The sequence below is a fragment of the Peromyscus leucopus genome, chromosome 4, assembly GCF_004664715.2.
Source record: "Peromyscus leucopus breed LL Stock chromosome 4, UCI_PerLeu_2.1, whole genome shotgun sequence".
Classification (NCBI taxonomy): domain Eukaryota; kingdom Metazoa; phylum Chordata; class Mammalia; order Rodentia; family Cricetidae; genus Peromyscus; species Peromyscus leucopus.
In genome coordinates this window covers 16,522,118-16,540,589 of record NC_051066.1, presented here as the reverse complement: position 1 = coordinate 16,540,589, position 18,472 = coordinate 16,522,118, and the positions used below count along the sequence as shown (strand labels likewise).

The 18,472-nt window shown below is 43.5% G+C and overlaps 1 protein-coding gene across 1 annotated transcript in view; it reads left to right on the top strand.

Annotated features, from left to right (window-relative positions):
- Positions 1-12,614: 12,614 nt before the first annotated feature.
- LOC114692727 (DNA (cytosine-5)-methyltransferase 1-like) overlaps positions 12,615-18,472 on the top strand; it is a 41,211-nt gene continuing 35,353 nt past the window's right edge. The window contains 3 exon segments of the mRNA XM_028868642.2: positions 12,615-12,746; positions 12,938-13,046; positions 13,542-13,726. Coding sequence (XP_028724475.1) covers positions 12,615-12,746; positions 12,938-13,046; positions 13,542-13,726 — 426 coding nt within the window.

The window sequence follows — 18,472 nt, the reverse complement described above, 5'->3', positions numbered from 1 at the left end:
CATAGTGGCTCCTGGTTTCGTGCTATCAGATTGTAGTTCCAATCCAAGACATTTGTGATCTTACATTGTAGTATCCAAGACATTTCCAGAGTGCCTCACTTACCTCACTTATTAAGTGAAAGGGAAAATGATATAGAAGTTCTTAGCAACTTTTTGACATGTTGTCTGAGAGCCACCAAAATGATAAGTATGGCTAATCCTAAAACACTGACTTCTCCCTCCACGAGCTCAACCCCATGTCTAGGTCACCTGAATTTCCCCTCCTCTCCCCTGGGAAGCACAGGCTCCCATTTGGATGTCTTACTTGCCACTCTCATCATCAACTTTGTGTTCAAGCTTAAACTAAAATATCTTTAGTGGAATTTCTAATCCTGTTCACAAACTGTCTAGTCCTGAAATTCTTTTCAGTCTTGAAGCCAGAAACCCTGTTTTGATTTGTGTAAAGTTGTTAAAAACTCAGTGGTTCTCAACCTTCCTAGTTCTGCAAGCCCTTAATACAGTTCCATATGTTGTGGTGACCCCAACCATGAAATTATTTCCATTGCTACTTTATAACTGTAATTTTGCTACTTTTCTAATTTGTAGTGTAAATATCTGATATGCAGATGGTCTTAGGTGACCCCCAAAGGGGTCAGAACTCACATGTTGAGAACTGCTGCTCTAGGAGAACTCCTCAGGCTGCTGAGGGAGGCAGTATTTAGCTATAATTCTGTAGTTTCACTGTTGACATCAATAGTGAAAGGAAATGAAGAAGGAGCTTTTATTACAGTTTTCATCTACATAACAAATACTTTCATACTGTTTCGAGGCAGAGGTTTTGTAGACCAGGGTGGCCTAGACTTCCTAGTTCTCTTCCTTTAGCTTCCCAAGTGCTAGTATTATAGGTGTGTACTACCTCACCTTGCTTCATGTTCAGCATTCTTGACTCCAGGCTGGTTTCTAGTATATTTTGATAACATTTTAACTCATTAGTCCATTTTTCTGTCCCATACTTGTTTCTTCTCTATATTTAAATCACAATCTAGGGGAAAAGTTTGAACTGAAAGGATCACCCTTGACAGGTTCCATTTCTGCAGCTACCACCATGCCACTTGTATTCTAATAATGCTTTGCCACTTATCTATAATTCTCTATAGTCCTTCCAGGGTGTTCTAATTTGTTTTATGTTGTTGTGATAAAACAATCTGACCAAAAGCAGTATAGGAGAGTAATGTGTTTATTTCATTTTATACTTCGGGTTACAGTCTATCACTGGAAGAAGTCAGGGCAAGAGCTTAAGGCAGGGCCTTGAAGAGAAGACTGCTTGCTATTCCATGAAACATCATCTCCAGCTAGGGAACTCATAACAAAGGAAGTACAGGATGGATTATAGAAGATGCTGCTTGCTGGCTGGCTTTCTCATTGGCTCGCCTCACAGGCTCATGCCTAGCTCATTTTCTTACTCATCCCAGGATCATCTGCCAGGGCAGATATAGCCTACAGTAGGCTGGGCACACTAACTACTAAGTAGGACACTCTTACACGCACATGCCTCCAGGCCAATCTGACATAGGCAATTTTTCATTTGAGGCTTCTCTCAGATGATTCTAGGTTGTAACACAACAGATAATTGAGGCTAATCAGGATTGAGAGTGAACTTTGACATACCAGTAGCTCTCTTCTGATTTTTTTTAAACTTCTTATTTACTTAGGACAAGGAAAACAATCTTTCACATGGCCCCTGTGGCTTTCCATGGTTTGGCCTGCCCAAGTTATTGTAATTCATCATGCATTGTTATTGCCTTCTCCGAATCTCAGCATCAATGGCTAATTATTTTCACAGCACAAATTTCTGTTTTTACTTAGTTAATTTCCATTCACTTTTTTTCCCAATGTGTAGCTCCAATGTTACCTCCTCAGGGAAGACTTCTCTGACCCTCAAAGTTAGACTAGTTGTCCTGCTCTGTTCTCTCCTGACTTCTGATAGGCTTTCCTCGTGGCATCAAGTTAACAGGTATATTAACTATTTAACCATGGATCTTTCCTCAGAAAAGCCTGAAGTTAGGTTCTCAGGTCCCTTTGTTAATTGCCATGACACCTAGAACAATTGTTGCCATGGCAATGGTGGTTTTTTCACAGCAATAGAAACCCTAAGAACTCTCTAAGGAGGTACCTATGATTCATAGACAACAAAGAGATGGATTTTATTTCTTAATCCACTCAACTACCCTATTTCTTTTGATTAGGTAGATGATAGCATTAATACTCAGAGTTCTTTAGGAGTGTGTGTTGATCACTGTTAATTTTGTTCTCTTTATTGTTTGTGTTCTTTTTTCTACTTTTATTAGTCTCTTGTCTGTGCTTCTTCCTCTCTTCAATCTGAAATACTGCTTCTAATGTCAGTAAGGCTGACTTGGTGGACATGAGTTATTAGCTTGCTTGTACCGTGGAAAGGTTTTCTTTCTCCTTCAACTATGGCAGATAGTGTTTTGTGGTTTCCATGGTCTGGATTGGCATCTCTAGATGTTTAAAATATGGAGTACATTGATCCAAGCTCTTTTGATTTTTAGAGTTTCCAATTATAAGTCAGATGTCATTCTGATTGGTTTCCTGCATGTATGACTTGTGCCTTTTGCTTGCAGCTTTCAGTACTCTTTCATTTTTCTCAACAGTTAGTGATTGTGGTAGTTTGAATGAGAATGGTACCCATTGGCTCCTCTATTTGAATGCTTCGTCTCCAGTTGATGAAACTGTTTGAGAAGGATAGGAGGTGTGGCTTTGTTGGAGGAGGTGCAGCACTGGGGGTGGACTTTGAGGTTTTAAAAGCCCACTCCATTTCTAGTGAGTTTTCTCTATTCATGATTGTATCTCAAGACATGAGCTCTCAGTTATTATTCCAAAACCATGCTTCCCTGCTGCCATGTTCTCTGCCATGATGGTCATGGATTCTAACCCTCTGAATCAATAAGCCTGAAATAAATTCTTTCTCCTGTAAGTTGCCTTGGTCATCATGTCTTAGCACAGCAAAAGAAAGGTAACTAAGGCAATGATTTAACTATAATGTGGTCTGGGAAGTTGTATTTTTATATGCTATGTCTATTTGGTGTTCAATGTGCCTGTTATTATCTGTAGAAAAATGTCTTTTTTTGGTATCAGGAAGTTTCTTCTTTGATCCTGATGAAGAACTGGTCTATGACACTGACCCAGGATTCTTTTATTTCTTCTATGCCTGTAATTTATAGATTTGTTTTTTGTAGAGTGTCTTAAATTTCTTGCATATTCCTTTTGTGTATCTATTTTTTTCTTGCTTTTTTTTTGATCGAGTGGCTTAATTGCTCTATTTTTTATTTTAAGTCTTGATTGCTTATCTTTTACATGTTCCATTCTACCACCAAGGCTCTCCACTGGTTTTTATAATTGAGTTATTTATTTTCTTCCCTCCTTCCCTCCCTTCCCTCTTTCTTTCTTTCCCCTCCTTCCTTCCTTCCTTTCTTTCCTTCTCTCTCTCTTTCTTTCTTTCTTTCTCTCTCTCTCTCTCTCTCTCTCTCTCTCTCTCTCTCTCTCTTTCTTTCTTTCTTTCTTTCTTTCTTCCTTCCTTTCCCTGGCTGTCTCTGTGTACACTAGGCTTCAGGTTGATCTCAGATTCACAGAAATCCATCTGCCTTTGCCTCCCAAGTGTTGGGATTAAAGGAGTTTACCACTATACCTGGATATTGATTTTTTTCTTTTCCAGTTTCAACTTCAGTTTTTGTCAGGATTTCCATTTCTGTGGAATTCACTTTTATAATACTGAATTATTTTCACCATTTTATTGAGCCATTTGTGTTTTCTTGGACTTCATTCAAAAGTTTCTTCTTCCTCTCTTTAACTTCTTTCAGGTATTTGTGTGTAAACTGACCAGAGCTTCTGTCCCATACACCTGATTATACCTGGTGGTCACTTCCCAAATTACCAACAGAGGCTTATATTAATTATTTATTTAAGATTTATTTATTTATTATGTATACAGTGTTCTGCCTGCGTGTATGCCTGCAGGCCAGAAGAGGGAACCAGATCTCATTACAGATGGTTGTGAGCCACCATCTTGTTTTTGGGAATTGAACTCAGGATCTCTGGAAGAGCAGCCAGTGATCTTAACCACTGAGCCATCTCTCCAGCCCCATGAGGCTTATATTAATTATAAATGCTCAGCTGGTAGCTCAGGCTTATTATTAAACTAGCTCTAACATTTGAATTAACCTATATTTCTTATCTATGTTTAGCCACATGGCTTGGTACCTTTTCTCAGTATTGCATTCTCATCTTGCTTCCTCTGTGTCTGGCTGGTGACTCTCTTAATTCTGCCCCTCTGCCCTTCTTCTCCCTATATCTCTGTTTGGCTTTTCTACCCAGCCTTATTCTGCCTGGCTATAGGCCAAATCAGCCTTTATTATCAACCAATGAGAGCAACACACATTCACAGCATACAGGAGGATCATCCCACAGTATTTGTATACTCTTTAGATACCTTGAATACTTTGACCTGTTTATAATTTCTCTTTTAAATTCTGTTTCTCTGGGCTCATCTAGTTAATTCCCATTGAAGAGTACTTCAAATGGTGGTCTTTGAAGAAGTATTGCCTTGGTCTTTCATGTTGTTTGTTTTCCTGTGGCTTCTGGGCATGCAGAGATAGTTCATTGATTGTATGTCTGGTATGAATTTCTGACCTGTTTACGTTAAATGGGAATTTGGTTCTGATTTTTAGTGTTCCCCAAACTTGTTAATTTTGAGTAGATGGAAGGAATTTGTTGCTCAATTCTTCAGATACTCTGTATTGATTGGGTCTAAAGGGTATGAAGTGACTCAATTTCAGAGATTACTGGTATCTCCTGAGAGGCTTAGTGATGGAGGGTTTTTACATGGGTGAGGTACAAGAAAGCTCCCTAGTGTAGCTCCTTGCTGGGCCTTAGTTGAAGAAAGGACAGCTTGGTTTATGTGACTGAGCATTCTTACTAAGAAAGCAATGGAGTATGGCTCCCACATGGGCCCGGGATGAAAATTATGGTACAAGATAAAGAAGAGAGCAGAATTACCAAGAAAGCACATGGAGGCAGGACTCATCTAAGCATCATATTTCATGAGTTAATTTCAGTTTCTATATTGCTTAAATCTATATTACTCTACAAATTGTGTAATTTGTAAAAATCATACTTTGAATGTATTTACAAAGTTGGAAGAAAATACGATGTATTCACAACTTGGTCAGTTTAAAGCTGAAAAGTACAGCCAGCTCATGATATAGTAAAAGTAGATTTTTATTGTCTACTTGCAAAAGAACACAATTTCCCAACATGGCATAACCCTCTCAAAGAACGATTGAGAAATTTAATAGGGAAGCCTCCACATGTTCTATGGTTGAGACACTTAGGGCAATACATTCCAGCACATTCTCAATTTAAGATATATACTCCTGAGCATGATCAATTAGAGTCATAGTTCAAGGAGAAACTAAAGCAGAGAAGGATATATATGTTGGAGTGACATTGTGAAGGTGACAAGGTTGATTCTCTGGATGCTTCAAACTGAGTCTCGGGTGCTCATCCGACATAGAAACTGGCTTCTGGCTGATGTCATTAGTCTTGTAGAACTGTGGTGGCCGGAAGAGAGAAAGAAAACTGAAGCTAGCCAGACCTTCGTAGGAAGCAAAACAGAGGCTCCTGCAGCAGGCTAACACTTTCCCCAGGCATCTCTCCCAGCTTTAAATTTCCCAACACTCTGAGCTTACTGGCATTGCTCTCCTTACCACCAGGCTGTCCTTAGATTCCCCATGCCTTTACTGCGCTACTAGAGTACTTTAAAACCTTCTAAAAGGAACTTCCCCATTCAGTTTAAGAAGAGTATACAGTAAATTGCATGGCACTTTAGAAAATCCCATTTTATGATTACTTAGTAAAGTTCTAGACAGGTCAGCTTCCTGTTTTTAATGAGATGGGTGTGCTCCCTAATGGAATTGCTAAATTGGCTGCTAAATTGTATCTTGGAGACTTAATTTTGTAAGATCCTAGCTCCTTTTCTTTTTTTTTCTTTCTTTTTCTTCTTTTTTTTTTTCTTGTTACAGACAAGAGATTTGAATTAGCTGCAGGTAAAGCAGTGAATAATAATTGCTAGGTTCTGTAAAGGTTGCTTTCATTGACTCAGTTCAGCTTTATCAGATATTTAGCCTCTGGAGGATGTAAAGAATATTTTACTCTTTATTTGTATTGTCAATTCAAAATTACTCAAGTCTTATCTTTTTAGTTTTCAGTAACTTAGCTTTAATCTCAAAATTAACATTATGACACACTATAAAAAAAACTTCTATAGATGTAGATCTCCTCTAAGCTCTCAGTAGATTTGATGTTAGTTGACTCTAGATAATCTCATTCACTTTGATGGAATGAAAAAAAAATATTTATACAGTCTACCAAGGTAATACATAAGGAATATTTTCTATTGCATGTGTAGCTTAACAGATATTCTGAATTCAGGAAACCCATCATGTTATTAGTGGATGTTTAACAGTAATTAAAACCAGGAAGTAGCCAATTTCTTATTTTTTTATTTTTATTGATTCTTTATAGATTTCACTTCATGCATTCCAATCCCACTTATCTCCCTGGCTACTTGCATCTACCCTCTGCCTTTGCAGCCTCCCCTCAAACAAAACCAAAATTAAAAGAAAAGACTAAAAAACAAAACAAAAACAAAAAAAAAAGAAGAATCTTGTTGTGGAAGCAATAGTAGCCCATTGAGACATACAGTTTACCCTTAGTCCATTCATCTTTACTTGCAATTGTTCATTACCACGAGTCATTGGTCTGGCTCTAGGCCATTATCAGTGCTGCACCACTGATAATAGGCTTTCACTGGGGCTCCTCTTGGGTATCCTGTTGTTGTCCTGTGTGGTAGGGATCCTGTTGTTTTGCATCTGTAGGTTCGCCCCTTCACCTGATATTGGTGAAATTATTAAGGCCACTCCACATAGTTAAAAGGATATTTCTTTAATGGCATAACTTACAAATTAAGGGATAGGTAGGTCGCGTGGTCTGGGGAAGGTGAATTGCAGTCCAGCGGTGTTTTCTGGACCACCGTTCAGGGTCCTGAAACAGAGAGAATGCTGGCCCATCCAGATCTCGGGTCTCCAGGTGCCTCCCCTGGCCCTGCCTCGTAGGCGTGACAGTTGCCAGAGTCTCATTGGGGGTTGGAACTTCCAGATCAAAGCTGGAATGGCTACCCACTACAACCTGCTCCAACAGTTCATATATGAGGTGGATGTTAGGGTGGGCCAACTCATAGCCCTGGTTCTAGGCCTGAGTGGTAGCTGTATTGGTCAGCCCGCTAGATTTCCTTCATCATCAGTACCAGGATGAGCTCTCCAACACTACCGTGGCTAGCTCACCCAAAGAAGCCTACAGCAAGGAGTGGGGCCAGTTCTCCTGCTCTCAGGCCCTCAGATCTGGGTCCTCCTCACTCATATTGCCAGGGCCAACTCTATTGTTTTGACTAGGCAAGGTGCAGGACCTTCTCTCCTGATTGCTATAGGGAGCATATGAGGCGGGATGGGGTTAGCTCTCCTGCTCTCACACTCTCAGGGCTGGGTCACCTGCTTCCTAGAAAACAGAGTCAGCTCTAGTGTGCTGCCCAGGCAGGGACAGGGCCCGCTCTCCTGTGTGCTGTAGCTGATGTAGGGCAGAGATAATTCTCTCACTCTCGTGACCCTGGGGCCAGCTCTCTTGTCTGCAGCAGATAGCAAGGGGCAGAGAAGGGAGGACATCTTTCCTTCACCCATGTCACGCATTGCAGATGAGGTAGGCAGGGGATAAGCTCTGTTCCTCTCACACCCTCTGGGCTAGCTTACATGCATCCCTGGCATCAGGGTCAGCTCTAGTATGCTGCCCAGAAGGGAAGCAGAGGTCGCTTTCTTGTGTACTGTAGCTGGTCAGGATCAGGGCTGGCTCTCCTACTCTTGTAGCCTGGGGCCAGCTCTCTCACCTGGTGGTAATAGGTAAAGTGGGGAGGGTATCTTTCCTTCACCACATGACAGATGAGGGGTGACTGTAGGGTCAGCTCTCCTGCTCTCATGCCCTCAGGGTTGGCCACCACACGGTCAGCTCTAGTTTGCTTCCCTAGTAAGGTTCACATGTATGATGAGGGTGGAGCCGTATTTCCTGAGTGGGGGTCTGGGGGCAGTTAGCTCTCCCCTGAGGGGTAGGATCAGCTTGCCTGCTACAATATCCAGTAAGGGACAGGACCAGCTATCCAAGGGCCAGTGAGGGCAGAGCTGGCTCAGCACAGCATGGTTCCAATGACCCCCATGCTAACATGGAATACGGGCATCACCCCAGACCCCAGCTGCAGCAAGACCATGGACCCAGACATGGCCCTTGGCAACAGCTTGGGCCCAGTTGCCACCATGATCCTAGTGGAAGCACAGACCCTTGGAATCATCACAGCCTAGCAGAGCAGGTACCAGGTAGCTGGCTAGACCCCGGGCATCTGCAGAGCTATTGGTGACAACTGGAGCCATGGATACCACCCCAGACCCTGGACTCCACATGCTCACAGACCCAGACATGGCCCTAGGCAGTGGCCTGGCCCCAGACGTCTCCATAGCTCCAGGGGAGAGCACCAGCCACCTATATTACTACGACCCCAGTTGTGGCATGGTCCTTGGACACTGACATGGTCCAAGGTGGCCGACTAGATCCTTGTCCTCCACATGGCCCTCTGTGATAACAGGAGTCCTGGACATAAACTCAGACACCCCCTGATTGCTCTAGGGCAATGGACCCAGACATGATACTCTGTAGCAGCCCAGACAACACCAGGGCCGCAGGTGATAGCACAGGCCACTCACATAAGGCTGTCCCTGGTGGCAGCATGGCCCTTAGATGCCCTTGTGGTCCTGGATGGTAGTCTACACCCCGGCATTGGCACAATCTTAGATGGTCTCAGGAGCCACAGACATAAATACAAAGCCTAGATGCGTCAGGGCCATAAGGGATGGCCAGGAGCTGCTGCCTTTCCTCTCTTCCACACCCAGGCCTAGAGACCTTGGGCAGTACTTGGTATGATGACAGCTGATCAACTGGCATCAGAGGCCCAGGTGGGCTCCTGGTTCATTGTGACCCCTGTAGATCCAAAAGTCTCAGGGATGCCATCTGTGTCCAATGTAGATTCAGGCCTTGGTGGGGCCAGTGGCTCCTGGTTGATTTTGACTCCTACAGACCCAAAAGTCTGGAGGGGCACCATCTGTCTCCAGTTCCTTATTTTGCTATGGAAATATCTTTATCACCTTCTCTCTCTATTACCAGTTTTGCCATTAATGTGGCTCTCCCATGACCTAATGTCTGTGTTGCTCATAGTAGATCTGGAGAGGCATGTGAGAAAGTTCCAGGCTTTTAGTCACATATTTTTTCTATGAGGCATCATTTTTAAGGCTTTTGTGCTCACTATCAACCTTCTATCATCATCTTTATGGGAAATGTTATTCTATAGAAAACAACACAGAATACCTGGAGACTTGGGTGCTGATTGTCACTATTGATAGTCATCACTCATGTTAGACAGCTTCTTGGAGACTTACAAAGATGTCAGGGACAAGGACAGAATCTCTAGTTAGTGGAAAAATACAGACCCCCAATAAGACAGGGAACTAGATCACAGTTCCCTAGCAACAGGACATTGAGTCAGAGCCCTTGACCCTCTCACCCTGTAAACATCCTATACAAACATCCTGTTAGCTTGCCCCACCTTATGCAGATGACAGCTCCTTGCTCCTCCCACCCTGCATGAACTATATAAACCCTTGTGGAAGGAAATAAAGTTGCACCTTGATCAGAATCTAGACTTGATGTATTTTCCTTTGTATCTCCTGTCCCTACATTGCCTCCTTAGGGTGGTCGAGAACCCGTTGTAGTCTTGTAGGCAGGGCACAAAGAGAGCTCTGGACCCAAAGAGGAAATATACTTAGTACAGCCTTCAAGAGCAGGAAGAATGCTGGGCAGTGGTGGCGCATGCCTTTAATCCCAGCACTTGGGAGGCAGAGGCACGCTGATCTCCAGATTTGAGGCCAGCCTGGTCTACATAGTGAGTTCCAGGACATCCAGAGATATACAGAGAAATCCTGTCTTAAAAAACAAAAACAAAACAAATAAACAAAAAAAGCAGGGAGAAGAAAGCATAAATATGCATTGAAACCACTAGACAAGACAATTCAGTTGTCATTCATAGAAACAATACTCGGTACACTCAGCATCTCACAGCCCTCAAGCACAACTCCCACTGGAGGAGTCACCTAGGCATCCATTTATTTCTGTCTTCCACATTCCTTTTGGTGTTTCCTGCTAATTAATGAAATCCTTTTTATTTTTTTCTCACTGTGTGTTCCCCATCCACTGAAGTCTCCTACAATTTCGAAGCTCAGCTCAGAATTTGCATTTAAACCCCTTAACTGGAACATTCTTTCAGAAATAAGCACAGGGTAAATTAACTTATATTTTTCTTTTTCTTCTCCTTGTAGATAACTGTAGAAAAGAGGAAAAAAAACCTCTTGAGTTAATAATCAAATACATAGCTTTGTTGTACAATGCTAAGAATGAACATTTTTCTCATGCTCAACATTATTCATAAGTAATTAAGTATTTATTTCATGAATTATAGTAAATGTAGTACATAGTGCATTCAAAGGAATCCAAGGTTCTTTCAATATCCCATTTTTTTCCCCCTGAAACAGTGTTTCTCCATGTAGTTTTGATGCCTCTCCTGGATGTTACTCTATAGACCAGGCTGGCCTTGAACTCACAGAGATCTTCCTGGCTCTGCCTCCTGAGTGCTGGGATTAAAGGCGTGCAACACCACCACCCAGTCTCCCAATTTTTTTGAATGGCATCATGAGGGAGTACTTGAGTTATACTGGAAGTTGCCAAATTCTGGTATTGCAAAAACAAAATGAAACTCACTTTAGGCATCCACATAATAATTCCATTGCACATCGACTGTGGTCCTCACATGAAAACCCCTCATCTGGTATAATTATGGATGGCTGACACCTGTGCTAGAAGCACTGAAAGGCCTCAAAGATGGCTGCTCAAAGGTGCACAATCAATTCCAAGATTGTGTTTGCAAGGACAGAAACTGCTTTTCAGGTGCATTAAATTGTAGCTACTAAAGCACAAAGGAGAATCAGGTTTAACAAACGAAAGTACCTTTGGAATGACCACTCACAGAAAGTTAGTTTTTCATTTTATATAAAAGATGGATGACACTTAGATTTGAAGGGAAACAATCATAAAACACACACACACACACACACACACACACACACACACACACACACACACTTTCCTGGATAATGCCAGCAAAAAGAAATGATGAGGATGGTAGTTTCTTTCACTATTTTCTCCTTGTGAGCTTTAAAAATGGTCCTTTCCTGTTTGTATTCCTTTGCTTTTGTTGGGTTGCAGCCATCCCCTCCCCTCCTTACCTCTTGTGTTCTGATTCTCTTTGGATGTTAATCTAAATGTCTGTCTGACAGCCAATCAGGTGGCCAGTGGCCTAGGCAGCACTCATTTAATTTACTTATCAAGTATCCATAGCTCCAGGGAAAGAACAAAGTAAAATTTCACCCCTGGCATGTTTCACAAGTGAGTTTCTCAGCTACTCACAGTTACTAAGCAAACAGAATACATTTTTTATGTGTGTTAGCCACCAAAGGCTATTAAGGGACAAATAAGTTATAGCTATCACACCTCAGAAACTTCAGAGTTAAACAGTAAAGAGTAAATTTCTTCCTGCAAAAGGGTGAGAAACATGGAAATATTACAGCAAACATACCTCAAAATCATACCACAAGAGAGATCCTACTCTATAGTCCATGTCAGAAATGAATACTAGAGGCTTTCCACCTATCTCTTGAACAGAAAAGGACAAAGAAAGGAATGAGTTTTATATTCTGTAACAGATATTTTTTATGTCTTTACGTCTGTATTGACTGTATCCATTTTATTCCTGCAAATCCTTAGTTAAGTAGTGAAAATGTAATTGTTCCCATTCCATAAAGGAGGAACAACTGACTGATTTGTCCTGATACAAGGTTTCATTAACTGGAGGGCAAAATCAAAATCCAGATGTTCTGAGCCATGATTCCAATGTGTCTTCATGACAAGCTGGGAGCAAGGCCTCTCCACTACCAGCCCTGCATGTATATGACAGGATCATTAGATTTGATACAATGATTGATAGAGATTCACAATATGCCCTCATATCTGGTGAGCCTAGACACTTCCACCTAGCCATTTCCGGGTCAAAATAGCCATTTCTGGGTCAAAACGTCTCGTGTGACCAGGACCCCATGGCTTTGCATGGTTGTGTAAAGCGTGCAGTGCAACCATGTGATCTACGCGCATGCGTGGAGTAGCCACATGAGCCTGTGTACACAGGTGTGGCCCAGCCTTCATAAACTGGCTCCTCTTTTTATGCACATGTCTTTCCTGCAGGCCTGAGCACATCTATCTCTTTCTCTTAACTTAATAAAACTCTCGTTAGTGTATTCTGTCGTGTTTTGTGACATTTCCTCGCAGGGTAAGAGTGCTGCAAATAACTAACATCTGGTGCCATGACGAAATGGGCACTTCCTGCACCTGAAAACCTGGAAACTGGGGACTCTGCTCTGTCTGCTCTGTATGCACCAAACCAATGTCCATTCGACTGGCTGCATGATTTCCATGCAACACCGCTGCTCCGATTGGTGAGTTCCCCACTTTTTGGCCAGCGTAAATGGTTTCCTAAATCTGTGAGAATGACCACTGAATGTCTGGCATGTCACTAAGTATTCTTGAAACCGGGGAAACCCCCGACCACGGTCTTTATTGGCTACAGTCGGCCCTAAATTTCTAGCCATCTCCCGTATCTGCAGCTTGAGATCTTCCTTGTGGTTAGACCACCACCGTTGGGTTCGTCCTGAGGCTGTGTGGGAGTGACACGTTTTTCCGGCTTGATGAAGTGTTAAACGCTGTTCCAGATTCCCAGAGAATCCTTGCTTCACAGAGTGCGGGGGATGGGGGGGTGGGGGGGTCTGCTTCTTGGCTGATGAGCTGTTCAGCTGCCTGTGCCCGGTATCCGTCCTGGGCCTTAGGGATGCCTGGGTCCTTGGCTCCGGATCACATTTGGTTTTATTTATTTATTTTTTTTTTTTATTTTTCTGCCTCTGCTGCAGACATGGGAAGTAAGGCTTCCAACCCTATCAGTCCTTCCTCTCCCTTAGGCTCTCTTCTTGAAGCTTTGATACCTCTCAGCTTAATGCCTTACTTAAATATTCCTAAGCTTATCTGTCTCTGTACTAAGAGATGGCCCAAATATGCTTTAGAAAATAACAAAAAATGGCCACCGAGCAGCTCCTTAGATCCCTATATTTTACAGAAATTATCTAATTTCTGCCAGTGAACAGGCAAATGGAAAGAGTTGCCCTATATCATAGCTTTCTTCTTTCTCAGTGCTAAACCTTCTCTTCTGGATTCCTTCTCTCCTGCTCATATGCTCCTAGCTATGCCTAAACCAGAGGATTCTCAGACTCCAGAATCTCTGACTCTAGATCCTGCTAACGAACCTCCACCTATCCAACCTCCAGCTCCCACCCCTACTCCTAGGGTGACTGTTCCTTCAGCTCCTCTTCCAGATTCTTCTTCCTCTAAAGCCGATTCTTCCTCGGCAGCAGCTGTTTCTCCCTCAGCAACGGCCATTTCCAAAGGCCCTGCCTGGCTCCAAACTTTACTCCTCCAACTACCCATTCTCGAACTGCTAAAGTGCCTGATTCCAGCCATCCAAACCCGTCCACTATTCTTCCTTTTTGAGAGGTGGCTGGTGTAGATGGACTGATTAAGGTTCGTGTTCCATTCTCTCTCGCAGAACTCTCTCAGATAGAAACTAAGCTGGGTTCTTCTCTTCTAATTCTGCTTCCTTTATTAAACAGTTTCAATATATAACTCAATCTTCTAGGCTCACCTTTCATGATATATACATGATACTTTCTAATAAATTTACTTCCTGAGGAGCGCAGGCAGGTATGGGAAAAGGCTAGGACCCATGCAGACAAAATTCACCAGAATAACCTTTCACATCCCCCAGGAGCCAAGGTGGTTCCTGACCAAGAACCACACTGGGACTATAACAGCTAGGGTGTCTCTCTAGCCAGAGATAGGTTTATTACCTGTCTCCTGACAGGCCTCCATAAGACTGCCCAAAACCAGTAAACTATGAAAAACTAAAAATGATAATTCAAGATAAGGACAAAAATCCGTCCCACTTCTTAGAGTGTCTCACCAAGTCTTTACTTCAGTTCACTAGCTTAGACCCAGAGAGCCCTGGGTCTAATGACCTAATGACCCACTTTGTCTCACAGAGCTTCCCCAACATTAGGGCTAAACTTAAACGTTTACAGCCCTCTGACCCCACAGGCAGATGTGCTAGCGAGAGCATTTAAGGTGTACCATGGGAGAGATGAGAAGGCCCAGAAAAGGAGCTGCCAAATGCTGGCAAACACTATCTGACCAGCTTCCCGAAAGCCATTTGGTCCCTGTTTCAAGTACGGAAAAGAAGGCCACTGGGCCCGGGCTTGCACCACTGCCCCACGAAGGGCACCGACAGGGCCTTGTCCAAAATGTTGCCAAAAGGGTCACTGTTCAGCTGATTGTCCTAATGTCCCAAGAGAGATAGGAATGCCAGACGAAGACTACCCTCCAGCTGACTTTCTAGGCTTGGCCTACAGCAAGGACTGACACTGCCCAGTTCCTGCCCCGGCCACTCCCATCTCACACAGGGAACCAAGGGTAGTAATAAAAGTAAATGGGCACCCCATCTTGTTCCTTTTGGACAGCGGAGCTACCTACTCTGTCCTGAGAGAGTTTTACTGGCCTACCTCTCCTTCTCATCTCCCTATTGTTGGGGTTGGGAGACAGCCTTACCTACCTCATCAGACACCACCACTTAATTGCATTTTCAGAGGCATCCCTCTCACACACACATTCTTAGTGGTGCCAAGCTGCCCTGTACCTTTAATAGGAAGGGATCTTCTAGCTAAAGTAGGAGCATCCATTTCTTTCGCTGCCCACATTTGCCTCACCCCAGACGCACCAGCAGCTCCCCTCCTCCTTCTCCTAGCCACTCACTCTACTGACTCTAACAGTTCTTTTCCCTTGATAGCCTCTCAGATAGACCCAAAAGTCTGGGACACCCAGAACCCTTCTATTGCTAGGCACCATCAGCCTATTACTATCCAGCTACAGGACCCTACCAGATATATCACCCAAGCTCAGTACCCTCTCTCACTCCAGAGCCTAAGAGGACTTAAGCCTATCATTTCTGACCTTCTCAGGCAAAAGCTGCTCCTCCTAACTCTTCACCTTTTAACACTCCCATACTTGCAGTTAAAAAGTCTAATGGAACCTACTGCCTAGTTCAAGACCTCTGGCTCATTAACTTTGCAGTGATCCCTCTCCATCCTGTAGTGCCTAACCCTTACATTCTCCTGTCCATTGCCCCTTCAGGAACTTCTCACTCAGTTCTAGATCTCAAAGATGCCTTCTTTTCTATTCCTCTCAGTCCTCAGTCTCAAAAAAATCTTTGTTTTCACCTGGACTGACCCTGACACTCACCTGTCTACACAGCTGACCTGGACTGTTCTGCCACAGGGATTCAGGGACAGTCCACACTTATTTGGTCAGGCTCTGGCTTCTGATCTGCTTTCTCTGGCTCTCCCTGGCTCTAAACTAATACAGTATGTAGATGATATTTTACTCTGTAGCCTATCCTTACAGGTTAGCCAAACTAATACCTCTGCTCTCCTAAATTTCTTATCCAGCCGGGGTTACAGGGTATCTCCTTCTAAAGTTCAGCTGTCAACTCCACAGGTCACCTATTTGGTCTATTACTCCAACCCATAAGACTATTACTGTAGACAGAAAGCGTCTCATCAAGTCTCTTACAGTCCCTTCTACTAAACAGGAGATTCTGTCTTTCCTAGGAATTGCTGGCTTCCTATGGTCTTGGGTTCCATCTTTTTCTCTCTTTGCCCACCCCTTATATGAGGCAGCTCAGGGCTCACCACATGAGCCCTTCCTCCATCCTGTCACTAAACATTTTCAGAAGCTCCAACAGGCTCTTCTTCAGGCCCCAGCACTTCATCTTCCAGACTTAACCCATCCCTTCTCCCTCTATGCAACAGAGAAGGAGGTATTTGCCCTGGGAACTCTAGGGCATCAGCTGGGACCCTCCTTTGCACCTGTAGCCTATCTGTCAAAGAAGTTAGACCTTACCAGTCAGGGCTGAGATCCTTGCATCTGTGCCTTAGCAGCTGCAGAGCTCTTTATTCAGGAATCAAAGAAGCTAAGCTTTGGGTCACCTATTACAGTCTTCTCTCATCATAATCTGTCCCATCTCTTAGCTTATAAAGGCCTACAAACTTTACCTCCTTCCCGGGTTCTTTCTCTCCAGGTGGCATTACTAGAGGATGCCACACTTACTTTCCAGACCTGTCTACCTCTTAATATTTCAAGCCTCCTCCCTCAACCTAATGCTGACTATTCTTCTCATTCCTGCACTGAAACCTTAGAGGAACTGTTACCTCACCTTTCACACATACAGGAGGGCACATTGCCTCAGGCTACTTATACCTGGTACACAGATGGCAGCTCTTTTTTATATGAAGGGACCTGTAAAGTGGGCTATGCCGTAGTGTCAGATACTGAGATAATAGAGGCACAGGCATTACCCACACACACTACTAACCAACAGGCTGAGCTGATAGCTCTCACCCGTGCCTTCCAATTGGCACAGGGACAATCTCTAAATGTTTACACAGACTCCAAATATGCATTTCATATCCTCCTGTCCCACACTGCTATATGGAGGGAGCGTTGCCTTCTCACAGCCAAAGGGGGATCCATATCTAACTCAGGCCAAATAATGGCCATACTGGAGGCTTCCCACCTCCCCAAGGCTATAGGAATTGCCCACTGCTGGTCTCATCAGACTGATAGTCTATCATCTCTAGGGGAAACAACTGGGCTGACCAGGCAGCCAGGACAGTGGCCCTCCAGGGCCAAGTCTCACTGCACCCACCACAGGGAATCCATACAGTACAACTAACACCCTCACAGGGAACTCCAGACACTAGGCAAATTCTTTCCTATCTATACCAGCTCTTTCATCCTAATAATCTTGCTCTGTCTCAATTTATAAAAGCTCACCTGCAGCCCACCTCTGAGGACTTACAGTTCTTAAGAACTATTACTGCCTCTTATGAGATTTGCCAAAAAACTGATCCCAACACCAAGTACAGGAGTCAGCCTTTTCCCAGCCACCAGGCTAGAGGTTCCCTTCCAGGGACTGACTGGCAGCTCAATTTTACCAATATGCCCACCGTCAGGAAAGTTAAATATCTCCTTGTGATGGTAGACTCATTTTCAAATTGGGTGGAGGCATATTCGGTTTCTAATAAGCGGGCTCAGACAGTTGCAGGCCTCCTTCTCCGAGAAATTATTCCTCGGTTTGGGGTTCCTTCTTCTCTTCAGTCTGACAATGGCCCAGAGTTCACCTCTCAGATTTCTCAGACACTAGCTAAGGCTCCTAACATTCCTTGGCATTTTCATATCCCATACCATCCTCAATCCTCAGGAAAGGTGGAACATACCAACCGGTCTTTAAAAACTATTCTTACTAAGATGTCATAGGAACTTCACCTCGACTGGGTAAGATTATTGCCTCTAGCTCTTCTCAGGCTCAGGGCTCTTCCTAAAAAGCCTCTTTCAATTTCTTCATTTGAACTAATGTATGGAAAGCCAGTTCTAACATCAGGTCTTTTATCCAACCCTCCAAATATTCCAGATAGCCTGTTAACTCCCCTTTTATGTCACCTAAGGTCTATCCTATGGATCTACGCAGACTGTTCATTACCTCAGCCATGTGACAATAATTGTCCACCTCCAATCCACAGCAGGGATCAGGTTCTTCTCTTTCCTCCAGGCCAGCACCATTCACCCCTTCCCCTAAGTGGCAGGGACCCTTCAAGGTAATTCTTGTGACTCCTAGAGCTGCTAAACTTGAGGGCTTTCCTCACTGGGTCCACCTGTCTCATCTAAAACCTTTTATCTCACCTCCATCCCAGAAAAATCGCTCTTCATATACATCAAAACCAACAGGGCCTTGTTCTCTCAAGCTCCAGAGGACATCAGGATCCACTACCTTGTCACCAATTCCAGAGAAATAAGGTATCACCCCTTCCTTTCCCAACTAGGGTCACACAGAGCAGGAGGCAAAAAGGACCATCAGAAATATCCAGGCAGTAAGGAAAAATGTAATGTAACAGTCTATCATTGTTCAATACTCAACAACTGATCACCTGCGTTTCCTAAATGCTAAACTAATGAAGGAAATGGGTGCCTTAAATAAACTACCTCTAATAAGGCTTGTCTCAGGTAA